This window comes from Panthera uncia, chromosome A2 (genome assembly GCF_023721935.1).
Source record: "Panthera uncia isolate 11264 chromosome A2, Puncia_PCG_1.0, whole genome shotgun sequence".
NCBI classification, from domain to species: domain Eukaryota; kingdom Metazoa; phylum Chordata; class Mammalia; order Carnivora; family Felidae; genus Panthera; species Panthera uncia.
The window spans coordinates 125,709,797-125,725,496 of NC_064816.1; the positions used below are offsets into that span (position 1 = coordinate 125,709,797).

General features: G+C 38.7%; 1 protein-coding gene across 1 annotated transcript in view; it reads right to left on the minus strand.

The window, feature by feature from the left end:
- DOCK4 (dedicator of cytokinesis 4) overlaps positions 1 to 15,700 on the minus strand; it is a 430,038-nt gene that overhangs the window by 242,646 nt on the left and 171,692 nt on the right. The window contains exons 2-3 of the mRNA XM_049641704.1: positions 2,634 to 2,717; positions 152 to 192 (exon numbers count right to left, since the gene is read on the minus strand). Of these exons, the coding sequence (XP_049497661.1) occupies positions 152 to 192; positions 2,634 to 2,717 (125 nt within the window). The remainder of the gene's footprint in view (positions 1 to 151; positions 193 to 2,633; positions 2,718 to 15,700) is intronic.

A 15,700-nucleotide genomic window follows, 5' to 3' on the forward strand; every position in this document is an offset into this window, starting at 1 on the left:
AGTTCAAAGGAATTTTCAAAATTATGAAAATCTGAATTGCCATTTGGCATTTCAACTAAGAGTTCCAACTGTAATTACAACTGTAAAATGAAATAAAATAAAATAACTTTAAAAAAATTCTGTAATTATGGTTAGGAGTAATATTTTTTACCTTGACATTTGGGTTTTTTAAAGCAAATCCTCTGTACCAGCCTGTGGAGAAATAATCATGGTCATTATTTTGATTAAACCATTGTAATGTTTTAAAGAAAAGTGATTACAAATCAATCTGTCCTTTACTGATAGAATTTTACCCTATATGTAAATATTCTATGTATGAAAAGATGGGGGCTGGAAATAAGCTGGACTATAGCTCAAGAGACTACTAGTTTAAGTATTCTATTAATACAAGTATTTTAAAAATTCTAATGGAAATTTATATGAAAAATAGAAACATGCAAAATAGAAGTACAGGGTTTGGAATCAAAGGATTGGGCTTAAATTCTGGCTTTGCTACTTATTATTTTATTTAGGGCAGGTTAATTTACCTGAGTATAGTTTCTCTACTTTTATAAAAGGCTATACACTATGTCTCAGGGAAATTCAAGAATCTGCAAAAGATTTAATATGTTTCCAATCTGTCTTTGCCTGACTACAAGGTCCAGACCCTATCACCAAACAACAGGGCTCAGCCAACAGTCATAGAGTGAATTTTCACATCCTTCAGCCCATCATCTAGGGTTAGGATCAGTCTGATAGCATAAGAAGTGGGAAATCAGTTATCATCCATTAATAGCAGTGATGGGCACTCTTATCAGCAAAATGTTCTAGTAATGATCTGACCCTAATTTTTATTCTATAGAATGCCTATGACTTAACCTCCAAGCAATTCTGTATCAATTGTATAGCACTATCCCTAAAGAGTAACACATCTTTTTACTGCTTAAAACAAGCACAGAGCATATATATGAATATATATGGTAAATAGATAGCCCCCTATAAATGTATTATTTTCAACTTAGAATTTCTTCAAGCACAGAACCATTTTGTTTCTTGGTAACAAATTATTTTACCATGTAACAAATATTCTGTTGAATTGGACCTTTTAACAAACTGAATTTTTAAAAGGAAATATTTGAACTTGTATTTAAATATTTTTGTTCCTCATAAGTTTTCTGAAACGGATATATTGTAAAATGTCATACTTAACAGCTTTAAAATCAGTCTGAAGCAAGCAGAATGAATTGAGCAGAAACTGTATATCTCAGGATTTATTATATCCCTGAAAGACATATCCAAGAAATATATCCAATGTTAAATAATTATTCTAACAGAAACCAAAACTTTTTGAGAACTGCAAAAATCTCATACAGAGGTCTCTGTCCAATTACATCACAGAGAAAGGTTTTTAGGTTACAAAGGAGCTCCTATTAGCTATGAAGCCCATTTTTATGCACCATTCTAAAACAGATTTTATATTTACCTGTACACAAAGTAAACATAGACAAAATGCATCTGGCAATAACAAGAAAGACCTTATTATATATTTTCTTTAAATTTTTTAAGATTTATTGATTTTTGAGAGAGACAGAGTGTGAGCGAGCAGGGCAGGGGCAGAGAGAGAGGGAGACACAGAATCTGAAGCAGGCTCCAGCTCTGAGCTGTCAGCACACAGCCTGACATAGGGCTCAAACACGCAAGCTGTGAGATCATGACCTGAGCCGAAGTCGGACGCTCAACCGACTGAGCCACCTAGACAACCTGTATTCTTAAAGATTTCATTTATAGTGGGCAGAATAAATGTTCATGTATCAACACCATTTAACGCCAGGTTATAAGTGAACTTAATAGTTCTGTTTTGGGGAATACAGTTTCATGGATGTTATCATATTATAAATTCCTACTGAAGACAGCATTTCAGAAGAAAATAAGTATTTTGGGATATACTAGAAGGGCTTTAAAATGTGGCCATTTTATTAACAAGAAAAAAAGAGTAGTCATTTCAACTGGGATCTTTTTAAATACGAGAGTTTAAGTCCATTTACAGGAATGGAAACATCTGAGGACATACTAAGTATCTTGATTTAATGAGTTACATGCTGCATAAATCAATAATAATCATAAAATTCTTATAATATATTCCACAAACATTTCAAATGCATTGAATAACTTTAGTTCAAATATAGGGGTGGAGAGAGGATTGCAGGACCAGAGCAGAGTTGGCCTTGGCTCAAGCCTTCCCCAAGGCCTCTGATTACCTAACCTTGCAGAAGCCATTTCTGCTCTGGATGTATGTTTCTTCCTGTCCTGGGCACCTACAAGACACTTGAGATTCTGACAAAGACCTTCTAGTTTGGCACTGAATCATGAACTCCCACAAATACAGTAGCCTCAACTGCTTTCTATGTTGGCATCTAGTGAATATAAAGACATAATATCAGGAACAATAAAATCAGCTTAAAAATAGCAAATCATGCTTTTCCATAAGCCAGACATTGCAAGAAACAAACTTTGTCAAAAATGGTTCACTGTGACCACTGGAAAAATTCCAGAAATCAATAGGAGGACAGAATTTGTAAACATTACAAACTGTCCAGTGGTGAGGAGGTTGGGTATATAGCTTCAAACCACAGGGGGGTAACTAGCCCACTTACCATCACACTTCTCCAGGATCTGAACTGTATCTCCAATTTCCAATGACAGGCCATATGGTACCGTTCCTCGAAAGCTGGCAATAACTGCAAGAAATGTTATAGAATATATGAAGATAATCATATTGGTTACAGCCAGTTATACTGCTTACTATTAAATGTTACCGACTAGGAAAAATGAATGTGAAGAGGAAGTACACTTGGAGAGCTAAAACCTGCTGTCATGTTTAAATGTTACATATTTTTGAAGAGAGTCAGTCTTACATACTTTACCAACTTCCAGGTCAAATAAGTGTTACAAATACGAATTTCAAAGATAGGGAATTTACTAAAACAATACAAAATATCAACACTAGCACTCAATAACCTGTGTGACAAAGATATTTCCTGAAGAGCCCTGGAAAGACCTGTGCCATTGTTACTGCTATATTCACTCTTCATCCAGGCACCTCGCCCGTAATAGTTACTCAAAAAATACGTTTTCAATAACAAATGACGAATGCCTATCTTTCTTGCTGTGAAGCTTGGTTTACATTTCTATGATGTTGCTTAAAAGAGATTTCTTTTCCCTAGACTATAAACTCCTCAAGAGAAGCGATTGCATCTATTTGCTTACTATACTAGCATGTCCCCAGAGCTTAACCAAGTATGTGGCATGAAAGCAGTCTCTTGAGTAGTAATGGATAGTAACATTTTATTTAACTCTGACTGGACTCCTCTCCTAGCATTAAACACAGAGCCATGATGACAATCCCCATATGGCTTAACTCTCCTGGAATCGGGCGTGTGTGTCCAGGGGTAAGTAGGGTGTCACCATTTAGCCTTACCTAGTGATTAGAGACTGATTTCTGAAACATTTCACAGGGCTGGACAGGACTAGGATGTTAAAACCAGAGAGAAAGTATGTATGGGTTAGTCACCTCTGGGTACCTTGAGGATCTACAGACAGGTTGAAGCACAGTGATTCCCCCCAGGAGAGCAATGCCTGAGTCAAAAAGGAGATAAGGATGGAGAAATAGAAAAAAATGCACCCCAACACACGAAAAAGAAGAGACATGTTCTGTTAAATACTATGAGCATCATATTGAACTTGCAATTCACGTTTTAAAAAATGATAGTAAATGCTTTGACTGCATGGTTTTTAAAAGACCACAATTTTGGAAATCCATTTTATAATTCTGTCTTAGACAGTGAGATTTAGATACAACCCCAAACCCCAAAATAAATTATTGCTACTGTTGTGAACGTACTTTAAAAGCTTGAAGAAACACATGAATCTGTCAAAAATCAGAACATGCCGTAAGTAATGGGCTTTTAGAGAGGTCTAAAACTCTTCTGTAATCTCCAAACAAAATTAACAGTAGAGATCAAAACACACGACAGAAAACATAACCCATGGTACATGAGATGGATGAAAATAATGGTATAGTAACCAAGTTAGAACATTTTAGACAAGCACTAATTCATGATGTCATTTTTTTTTCTTTTTTTTTAAAGTTTATTTATTTTTGAGAGAGAGAGTGTGCACACCCGAGTTGGGGAGGGGCCGAGAGAGAGGAAAAGACAGAATCCCAAGCAGGCTCCGTGCTGACAACAGTGTTTAATCTCATGAACCGTGAGATCGCGACCTGAGCCAAAACCAAGAGTCTGACACTTAACTGAGCCACCCAGGTGTCCCCATGATGTCATTTTCTAACTATAACCATAAATACCACATGACCTCATACTGAGGTACTAGAAGATGTTTGTTCAAAAAATAATCAAGGGTCTGTATATCTTGACAGATTATCTCAAGTAACTTTCAGAGAGCTCTTACAAGAGATCAACAACTGAAGAGACAGTAGACTGATAACACTTTAAAAGACTTCAGAAGAAGCTTGCATCCAGAATTGCCTTTCTTCATTCATGAAGTTACCTCGACTGCTCACAACCCTGGTGGTTCCACACCGCTCCGCTTAGAGATCTAAGCACACAGAATTCCCAGCACAGATCTGTATATAGCTCCTACTACTCACAAATGCCCTTGTAACTCCCAAGGCTGCATGTTCTCTCCTAGCCCTCAGCACCTTCTTGAACACAGTAGTACCATCCATGGACTTCATTTCTTCCCCTCCCTTTACACTTCACCCCACTCAATCCAGCCCTCACTGTGCTCTGAAACTGCTCTACTGAAGTCACCAGTCCCCTAACTGTGACTTTGCATATCGCCTTCAGGAGTCTATCCTCTCTTGAACTGGGTCTCTCACACTCCCCAGCCTTCTTCTATAGAACTTCCTTTCTTAGCTCTCTTAAATGTTGGTGTCATCCAGCATTCTATGCCCAAGATGCTGAGGCATAAAAGCTGGGGTGTAGGCAAATAGCATCAAGTTTGGTATTGTGAGACATGAGTTTGAACCCAGATCTTAAACACTTATTAGCTTTTTCATTTTAGTAAAGGCACCTCTCAAAATCTGCATTCATTACCTGTTCAGGCAAATGGGGGTAACAATAAAGGAATTGTAAAAGGTAGTGGAGGATTAAATAAAGCACCTGTCAGAAATAATTTACTACACACTAGGTACATTCTAGTCATTTAATGAATACTTCAATTATTTAAACTGTACTTTTTCCTTCCTATCCATATACATTCTTCCTTTTTGGAGAGAGAGCCAAGCCTTCTAGAATCACCTGTTGACAAATGGTTTGCCAAGTCTCTCTCCAGTTCTGATCTGTGCCCACAGAATCTGACACAAACTTGGAAACTGTAGATCTCTGTTCCCATATCTAAGCACCTAAAACCGAGCATACTTCCAACTGAACCCGTTATCCTGCCATCCTCTAACCAAATTCAGCTATTTTCTCTCTCCCAATCACCCATTCTGAAATGTTAGTCTAAAATAGTAGTCTATTTCTACAGTCCTGCTTCATCCTGCTATTACAAGGTGGATTTCTCTGTATCTCTCAACAGGGCCACTGTAAAGCCTTCTGGGATGCCTCCCTGGTTGTCCTTCCTCAACACAATGTCCACAATGCCACCAGTTACCTTTGATTCAGTCACCTTTGGGTTTAAGGTTTTGCAGGGTTTCTCGTCTGTGTGTGTGTGTGTGTGTGTGTGTGTGTGTGTCCGTTTCTGCATGTGGCATCAGGAAAATTTTTATATTTCAACTATTCGATTTGATTTCCTTGGATTTCCTTGTCTCCAAATATGGTGTTGTGTTCATCTGTCCCCATTTGCTATTACGTAAAAAAATTAATTTGGATTAACAAATATGCATATACACCTAAGTTAGAGTCAAGGATTTTAAAATTTTTACCTAAGATGAAAATGTTAAGTGTAGAGCATAGCCATCTTGAAAGCCATACCATAAATAGCTGCCTTTTATCATTCATAATGTTATTCCTTCATATAATGATAATCAGTTTAATAACTATTAACAATTCATTTGAAATTAAATGGCTGGGAGAAACAACCTCATAGAGACTCATAAGTATTTTCTGTGAAGAAGGTAGAAAGAAAGCAAAATCATTCTGTGAAGTAGAGACCCATACCTCAGTTTCAATGATACTGTTTGTCCATGCAAACAACAAATTCATTACTTAAAACTTTTAAACAGCACAGAGAAACTCAATCACAGAGTCCTACAACTTTTCAAAGCAAAAACAGAAAAAAAAATAATTAAAAAACTACTTGAAGTCAATGAAGTAGGTCTACCTCGCAGACAATAACAAGTTCTTCATCGTCATTGTCAAAACAATATTTACAATGATTCTACTTGCCACAATTCAATTCAAGTCTGGCAAAGGCTGCCCTTGCCCTTTATGGGCTGACAATCTAAGATGAATGGAATGTAACGTAAAAGAATAATAATAATAATAATGAAAATGCTTTGTCCCTTCTGACATAAAGGAAAGAAACTCATCTCTCAAAGTCAGAGTTTTGGCTTCGTCTTTCTAGTAATAGTGTCTCTGACTCATGAACAGATTGTGGTCTGAAAGGTCACCTGTGATCTGACTATTTACAACACAGAACATGGTATTGTTGGTCTCAAGTTCTGAGATTAGCCTAAGAATCCTATTTGATACAAAAATGAAACTGCTTGTTTTTTTGCCACAAAAACATGTGCTATGATTGCACCAGAATCCAAACAAACAAACAAACAAAAAACCATATTGATGTGAGTAGTTGTATGATTTTGACACACAGCAGTAGCAGTTAGAAGGCAATGATGAAGCAGGCACGGACTGTGCAGGCATGCTAAACAAACTCTTGCGCAGAGCACATTTAGAACTGGTTCTTGCCTATGTCTGCATGCATTTCACATTGTACATTCAGCTCTAGCTTGCCATGGATATATCTATAGTTAGGTTGATTAGTTTTGAATGTCATTGGTGGACTTCTGAAGAACCTGGATAAGAGCTGGAGCAAAGAGAAAAGGGAAAGGGGATTAATGAGAAATTCTTTCCAGGGACTCTATTTCATAAAATGGTGAACTACAGAGGAAAACAAGGGGCTACCTTCTGTGCACATGTACAATATCCGCCTGTAGGGAGAGACCAAATGTGGTGGGGAAAAAAAGAATACTACTCGAAGCCAAGACTCTTCTTTCTTAATAGCTGTCTGGAATAGGGCTTGAGGGCAGATGGTCATCAATTGGAGATTTCTATAGGTACCTGGCTATCAGTATGACAGCAGGGCTGTGGAAGCAGGTGGCTCAGAAAGAATGAAGAAAAAATTTAAATGAATGTGGGATGGGGAGATAAACTGGGAGCTCCTGAATGCTGCTTTCATGCTGGAAATGAACTAAGAAAATGAAAGAAATGCTGTGCTCCTTCTCATCCTCAGACTTGCCATGACCTTGGGATCTGGCTCCGTTCTGGAAGTGGGTCACGCCCCCAGTACACCTTGCAGCCACACCTGAGAGCACAAGCACAGGCACACTTACAAGCAGGAATCCATTCATATGCCACAGTTACTACGGTCAGGACTTGAGCACGTCCCATGACTCCCTTCTGGACTGAGTGAAAAATCACAAGCGTATTGAATAAAACATATTCATTTCTGACACTTCACAAGTATCACCTGAAAATGTATTGCTGTCCTTGACTGTGAAGAGGATAGGGAACTTCATTCTGCTTGAACCACTGCCATTTGGATTCAAGGTAAACATAAAGTGTGGTGGTGGCTGCTGCAATACCAAGATCCCTCTCCAGAAATGCATGACTTATCCGTCCAGCTGCTAAGAGCATTAGGGCAGGCAGCCCTTGGCTGCCAGCCCCCTTCCGGAACTGTCTCAGCTGTAAAGGGCTGCTTTGCCCAAGGTCACGCCCTCCTCCCAGGGTGGCTTGCATCTAGTGACTGCCCGGGTGGGAGTTAGAAGGCCAGATCCTCATGCTGTAACTCGGTACAACTAGCTCAAGCGACGAAGGCTGTCCAGGCTTGCATCACAGGTCAACTTCTTCTTCTGCCTTGTCCTGCTTCCTTCTACTCCCGTCCATGGGTGTGAATCCTGAGAGCACTCCCTGAGTAACATCATGCAAACTCATCTCCAGCTCAGAGTCTGCTTTCCAGAAAGCCCAACCTGCTACCAGTTTCAAAGCTTTACCCATTCAGAATTTATGTCTTCCAAAATTTATTTTCAAGGGATAAGGAAAGTAACCTTATTAAAATTACTACTTTGTGTTAAGGGTTTTGCTAAATTCTTTATGTATTATTTTTAATCTTCTATGATGTAGGTGCTTCCACTTCCCATTTTAGAGATAGAGAAAAAGAAGAGGAAAAGAGACAAACAAGGCAACAAATCAATGATATTAGGAGGGAATTATTCCACATGAAGATTTATTTGAAGACATTGTCACTGCGGCAGTAAACGAACCGTTTTTATTCTCCAGAGTCACAAACGTATTCTTCACCTTGGTTTTAATGTTACAAATGCAAAGGCATTTGCCTAAGTGGCTACAAGAACAATTAAAGGTCAAACAATAAAACTCTGAACTAATTATTACATCCGCCTATCAGTACTTTTAAAAACAACTTAAGATGGTAGAAAAGGTTATGGTTTTGGCCAAGTGCCAGCCAAGAGGAGGGAAGAGACAGAGTTTAAACAATTATCTCAAAGGCATCCCAGCACTTAGGAAAAGGAGACAAAGTTAGAGACTGGAGGCCTGGGGCTTAGTTCCATGCTTATGAACCACGTGGTCCTCGGTCCTTCCATTTGCCATCCTGGGATGACATCACCTGTCTGGCCTTGCTCACAGAGATGTCACAAGGATCAAACAAATTTATGAGAATAAGATTTGTAAGACTATAAAATGTAAGGAACATAGGGTATTATATTTTCATCATCACTGCTACCCAGTAATTTGGAGGCTGAACCTGAATCTGTCTTAGGCAAAAATAAGGTTTCCATTTTCAGTAGTAAGTCAAAAATTCTTTCTGTTATTATAGCTTCTTGGAAATCATTATTAACAAGTCAAACTTAGAAAGATTCAGGCTCAGCCATTTGAGAAAGAGAAAAAAGTTGATAAAACAGGATTTCTTTGGCAAATGAGACTGGTAAGGAAAATAACAGAGTCAAGAGGGATTTTCCTAAAATGCAGGGCTAGGATTGGAAGGAGATTCAGCTTTAAACATTCACTCTGCGTCACAATATTTGTCTGAGGAATAACAGAGAGCATCAGGAGGGAAAAATTATAATTCGCCCGTCAGGTCACAAAGTGGAATTAAGTAACAGAAAGTACGCATTGCTTTCCCCATGATCCAAGTGAAGAATTTTCACTAAGAAGCAAAATACCATTTTCCAAACAAACATTAAATCTACCACCAAGCATCTGGTGTATATAGATAGATTATATAGGGTGCATATATATATATATATATATATATATATATAGCCTCTTTCCAGTGTGAAGCAGTTAATATGGAAATTATGTTATTTAGGAGAGTTTCTGAAACACAGGATTAAATTTCCTGATTTTTTTTTTGTTGTAATCTTGTGCTAGGAGGGAAGAAAGAAAAAAAAAATACACTGTTCTATCCTTCTGTGCCTTTCCCTCCCCCTCTGGTTTCTCTCCCCAAGTACTAAATACTCAGTCACAACACAGCCCAGGAGAAGCGAAGGGCATTCCTGGGCCCCAGCATCTCTGCCTTCTGCACCATGGCAGAATGACTCCCAGGCTGTCCCACAGTGGGGAGAGCCCAGCTTGTCCTCGCAGCCTCTTCCAATGTTCTGTCCAAACTAATATCCAGCCCTGTCTCATCTATGAACATTCACATCACACAGTGAAGCCTGCATATTTCTAATTTTTCCTCCAGACTTTTTTTTTTTCTTCTCCAATTTGAAGTTGGGCTTTCATTCCCAATGTTGTGCAAATTGCACAACTCCCATCTGAAGAGAACCAAACTCTACATTCCTATTTAGTACCTTCTCTTTCTTTTTTTTTTATTTTTTTTTTAAATTTTTTTTTCAACGTTTTTTTATTTATTTTTGGGACAGAGAGAGACAGAGCATGAACGGGGGAGGGGCAGAGAGAGAGGGAGACACAGAATCGGAAACAGGCTCCAGGCTCCGAGCCATCAGCCCAGAGCCTGATGCGGGGCTCGAACTCACGGACCGCGAGATCGTGACCTGGCTGAAGTCGGACGCTTAACCGACTGCGCCACCCAGGCGCCCCAGTACCTTCTCTTTCTACTCTGCTAACGAAGCCCACCCCCAATTTTGAACAAACACTAGTTCTGACTGGTTTTGGCCACTGAAAACCAGCTACAGACAATTTCTTTAGAAAATGGGAAGCCAGTAAACAGGTCAATGGAGAAATAAAACAAAGTCCAAAGGTTCCCCCCCACCCCCCCGCAAATCGAGCTCCTACACATTTTTCCAACCAACCTTGTCCTTTATAAACCACATTCACCAGTCACACTGAAGCTCTTATCTACGACTGAGCAAATGCTTTTCCTTCTACTTGCGATTCTGGCTTCCTGTTGCCTTTCCCTATCAGGCGTTCTTCAAAAACACTCAAGGATCCTCCTCAAGGAAGGCTTACTCTAGGCACTCCTCCCACTTACATCCTAGTTAAACTCATTACCTCTAGTTTTGCAGCTCCTTTATGTTCCCAACACCTAGCACAATGTCTGACACCGAGTGGGTACTCAAAAAGTATTCCTTGAATATACACTGGAATGAAATCACCAAGGTGTGCAATGTACTCATTTATTCAGCCAACAGCCACCTTCTATGTGCCAGCTACACGGTAGGCACTAGAAATACAATGCTGAAGATAACACTTGGCACCTGCCTCATGGAGTTCCTAAATCATGAGAAAGAATTTTCCTCTATCTTTTGGCTCCTACAAAATACAGTTATTTTATGTCCCTGGTGACTTTTGTTTTTCATTTTTATTTTTTAAAGATTTTTATTTATTTAATTTTTCAAAATTTTCTTTATTTATTTTGAGAGAGGGAGGGAGAGAGAGTGAGGGAGTGCGCACGAGTGGAGAAGGGGCAGAGAGAGAGGGAGATGGAATCCCAAGCAGGCTCCGTGCTATCAGCGCAGAGTCTGACGTGGGGCTGGAACCCACGAAACCATGAGATCACGGCCTGAGCTGAAACCAAGAGTCAGACGCTCAACTGACTGAGCCACCCAGGAGCCCCTAAGATTTTTATTTTTAAGTAATCTCCACACTTAATGTGGAGCTTGAACTCACAATCCTAAAATCAAGAGTTGCAACCCTACCCACTGACCCAGCCAGGTGCCCCTCCCCAGTGACTTAAATGTACACACAGGGACACACTTGTAGTTCTATTTATTCTCGTGTGGAAAAAAATGCCTACTGCTAATTTTTTTTAACTTCTAATTTTAAAATAATTTCAGATTTATAAGAAACTTACAAAAATGGATACATCCTTAACTTCACTGCATCAAACATTAAAATCTTAAATAAATATAGTATACTTAGCAAATCCAAGAAGTCCATACTGATACAATGCTATCAACTATTCTACCGATCATCCGCAAATTCCACGAACCCTCCAACTAATGTCTTTTCTAGGTTAAGGATCCAACCCAGGATTCCACATTACATTTCACTGTTATCTTGTTAGTCTCCTCCTATTTGACATTACCTTAGTTTCTGTCTTTCATGACCTTGATGTTTTTAAGAATACTGCCCAGTTATTTTGCACAATGTCTCTAAATTTAGGTCTGATGTTTCCTCATGATTAAATGTAGGATAGGCAATTTTGGCAAGAATACCACAGAAGTGATGATGTGCTGTGCTCAGTGTACCTTATCAGAGGTATATACAATGGCAATGTATCTCATTCCTGGTGATGTTAATTAACCTTAATCACTGGGGTAAAGTGGTTTTCCCACTACAGAGTTACTAGTTTTTCCTTCGTAATTAACAAATTACTATGCAAATATACTATTTTCATCATACTTTCTATAGCATACATTGATGATTCTTGCCTGCAACCTTAGCCATTTAACTCTGATGTTTTTTCATAGGGTTATCCAGACACAGCTGAATTATCTTAATTGCAGTCAAAACCTACAATGGATCCTTTTTGAAGTAGGCACAATATCCTGACTTTAGTCTTTATTTTTTAAGCATAAGACATAAAATTAACCTCACAGCTACCAGAGGTATCCTTGAGATGACCCAGTCATATCAAACAAAATAAAACTTTAACCTTCATTTGTTTTAGAAAGTGAAAAATAAATAATATTTTGGCCCAAATTTCAGTACAATGCATGACCTCTTCAGGTACTACTCCCTTAAACAATGAGTGTGTGTGTGTGTGTGTGTGTGCGCGTGTGTGTGTGCGCGTGTGTGTGTATGTGTGTGTGTGTGTGTATTTGGTGAAAGATAGCTTCTGAACTGTTTGAACCCAACGTTTTCAAGGAAAACTGGATGGGCCCTATCATTAACTATAGTCATCTGCAGGTTTGAATTCAACTCTTTTATCTTTACTATGTTTATTGGTGACTAATAAGAGAATCACGGTAAAATTTCAATTTATTTCACGGAAGGAATCGAGCTTTCTATGATGGCTAATTTTATTTATCAACTTGACTGGGACTCAGGGTGCCCAGATTAAACATTATTTGTGGGTCTGTCTGTGAGGGTGTTTTTGGAAGAGATTGGCATTTAAATTGGTGAGTTGAGCAAAACATATTACCCTCCTCAATGTGAGTGGGCATCACCCACTGAGGGCCTGAAAGAATAAAGGCAGAAGGAAGAATTCAACCTCTCTGCTTGACTGCCAAGCTGGAACATCAGTCTTCTCCTGGCCTCAGCTAGGACCTCCAGTTCTCAGAAATTTGCATTATGGGACTTCTCTGCCTCCATAACAACATGAGCCAAATCCTTATAATCGTATATTAATGTTATATATGTAATATATAATAAATCATAAATCACATAGAATCCCATTGGTTCGATTTCTCTGGAGAACACTTTCCGCGTAACCATGTACCATAATACTTCCTAATAATTGGGTGCCATAATCCTCATTTTTAGTCAAGGTCTTAGGCTTCCCTCATGTTCACAGCAGCTACTACTGTTTATTAATTCTTTCCCATGCTGTATTAGAATTGATTGCTAAAATCTAACTTAAAATACGACAATGACTACAAACTACAGTGAATCTCTAACTTACAGGTGATTTACATTTTAGAAATGTTATATATTTGGTTATTTAGAATCAATGAGTAGATTCTCAAGCTACCACATAATAGCCTACTTAATCAATTAAGCAGCTTCAATTATAAGTTCGCATGCAATGAAAATTAGGGGATGGAGAGATTTCAGTAGAGTAGGTACGCTTTGGGGGAGGTGGAGAGGTAGTAGCCAGTGTGGAGAGACAATGGACATAAGGTAACTCCTTCCTGATAACAAGTTTCTCATCCTGGTCTCCTAGAAAACCTCCATCCTAGAGAGGGCACCACACTACACTTGCCACGGCCTGGTGATCCAGCTATGCTGCTCAGTGCCCCCAACACAAATGGCATAATTATGAATACATCTTGTTTTTCTTCCGTCATTTCCCTTTTCCCCAGAGGAACACACTTACATTAAGACCACCTCTCTCTTTCAAGTCCATTCCTACCTCAATACCTGGTGCAGACACAACAATTACCTGACCAGTGGGAGCTGAGAGAATGCACGCCTATGTCGTCTAGGGTCTGATAGGTGTCCACCCCAGCTACTCTTTAGATTTGCGAAGTGGCAGGATTACAAAAGCCTTAAAGGGATAATCACAGCATTATACAGGGGCGCCTGGGTGACTCACTTGATTAAGCATCTGACTTCGGCTCGGGTCACAATCCCACAGTTCATGGGTTTGAGCCCCATGTTGGGCTCTGTGCTGACAGCTCAGAGCCTGGAGCCTGTTTCAGATTCTGTGTTTCCCCCTCTCTCTTCCCCTCCACTGTCTGTGCTCTCCCTCTCTCTCTCAAAAATAAACATTAAAGTTAAAAAAAAAAAATCACAGCATTATAGGTTATTTGTAAACCTGGTATTCGTGTGGCTTATTTTACCCAAAACATTCATCTAACCCTATTATTTCCACTTTATGAATTTTCTAAGAAGCCTTTCTGTTCCCCCTCAATTACTATTTTTAAAATTAAAAGATATTAAAAAGAAATGCTGCCAGTTTATCTTTGAGATTTTTAATGACAAGTTAAGGCAAAACTCATGAAACTATAATGGCCAAATCAGGGAACCAGGATAAAAATGAACATTACCAATTCAGCACTTATCAATTATAAATGAACTTTTAAATCCTTCCTCAGGGTTTTTAGAGGGCACCAAGTTTCTCTAGGGAGAGTGTTTTCTCCAATTTTATAAACTAATGAAGCAACTGCTTCCCAACCCTTTTCTCTCACTGTAAATTTTGGCTATTGATCCCAGATGTTGTCCATAAGAATTGAAATACTTTGATTCTTTGTTAGCAAATTGTTGCACTATTTATAAGAAACTTTTAAAAACTACACCCCTCCCCACCCCACCACCAGCCATATTCCTCCCATGCAAATATATCTCATTTTTTTTTAAATCAAGAATGAAAATCACTGTGCTGGGCTAGGGTTAAAAATCTTTGTGGGGCACCTGGGTGGCTCGGTTAGGCATCCAACTTCGACTCTGGTCACAATCTCAGGGTTTGTGAGTTCAAGCCCCGCTTTGGGCTCTGTGCTGACGGTTTGGGGCCTGGAGTCTGCTTCGGATTCTGTGTGTCCCTCTCTCTCTCCCCTCCCCTGCTTGCACTCTGTCTCTCTCTCTCTCTCAAAAATAAATAAACATTAAAAAAATTAAGAAAAAAAACTTTGTAAACATTTATTCTTTCCCCTTATACAATCAAACTCACCAAATAAACTAGATAAGTTTTCCAAAATAACTTTAAAAACAGACAACAGGCCTGGTGTTAGAGCCAAAACCAGTCATTTATTTCACAATATGCTAATTAGGAACAATCCACCTATTGCAATTCCTTGGTCTGAATGATAATTTTGCATTTGTTTTTATTTTTCTGAGTATCACTGGAGGTGACTCAGTCTGGTCATGAACTAAATCTGACAATGTGAATGCCCTTGGGGCTTACATACAAAGTGACTGCCTTTAATATTCTAGCCAGTGCAGAGTGAAATAACAAGTGCTCGCTCAAAGATAATAAGATTAGAAAGAGAAAAAAATTTCAGGCAACACAGAAAATTTATTTTTTTGGAAGACCATCTCCAACTGCCCAAAATAACCTCAACATACAAAAATTAAAATGACCATGGAATGTGTAATTCCATCAGTGTGTGGGAATTTAAAGATAATTCCATTTGACAAAAAGAAGAATTAGGACCTCGAATTCCTAAGCAGCCCTAGAAATCACACCTACAGGAAAAGTCCATGTAAGAAGATGTGACTCTTTCTTCTTTTATTAGTGACTGTCATTAAACGTATCTGCTTTTATAGCCTCTGGTGGCAGCCGTATGTTAATTATGCCTTATAAAACACTGACAATTTACTATAAGTTTCACTATTAATAATAAATATAGGTAAATAGAGTGGATTCTTAAAGTATAAAAGCAACCCATATAAGTGAG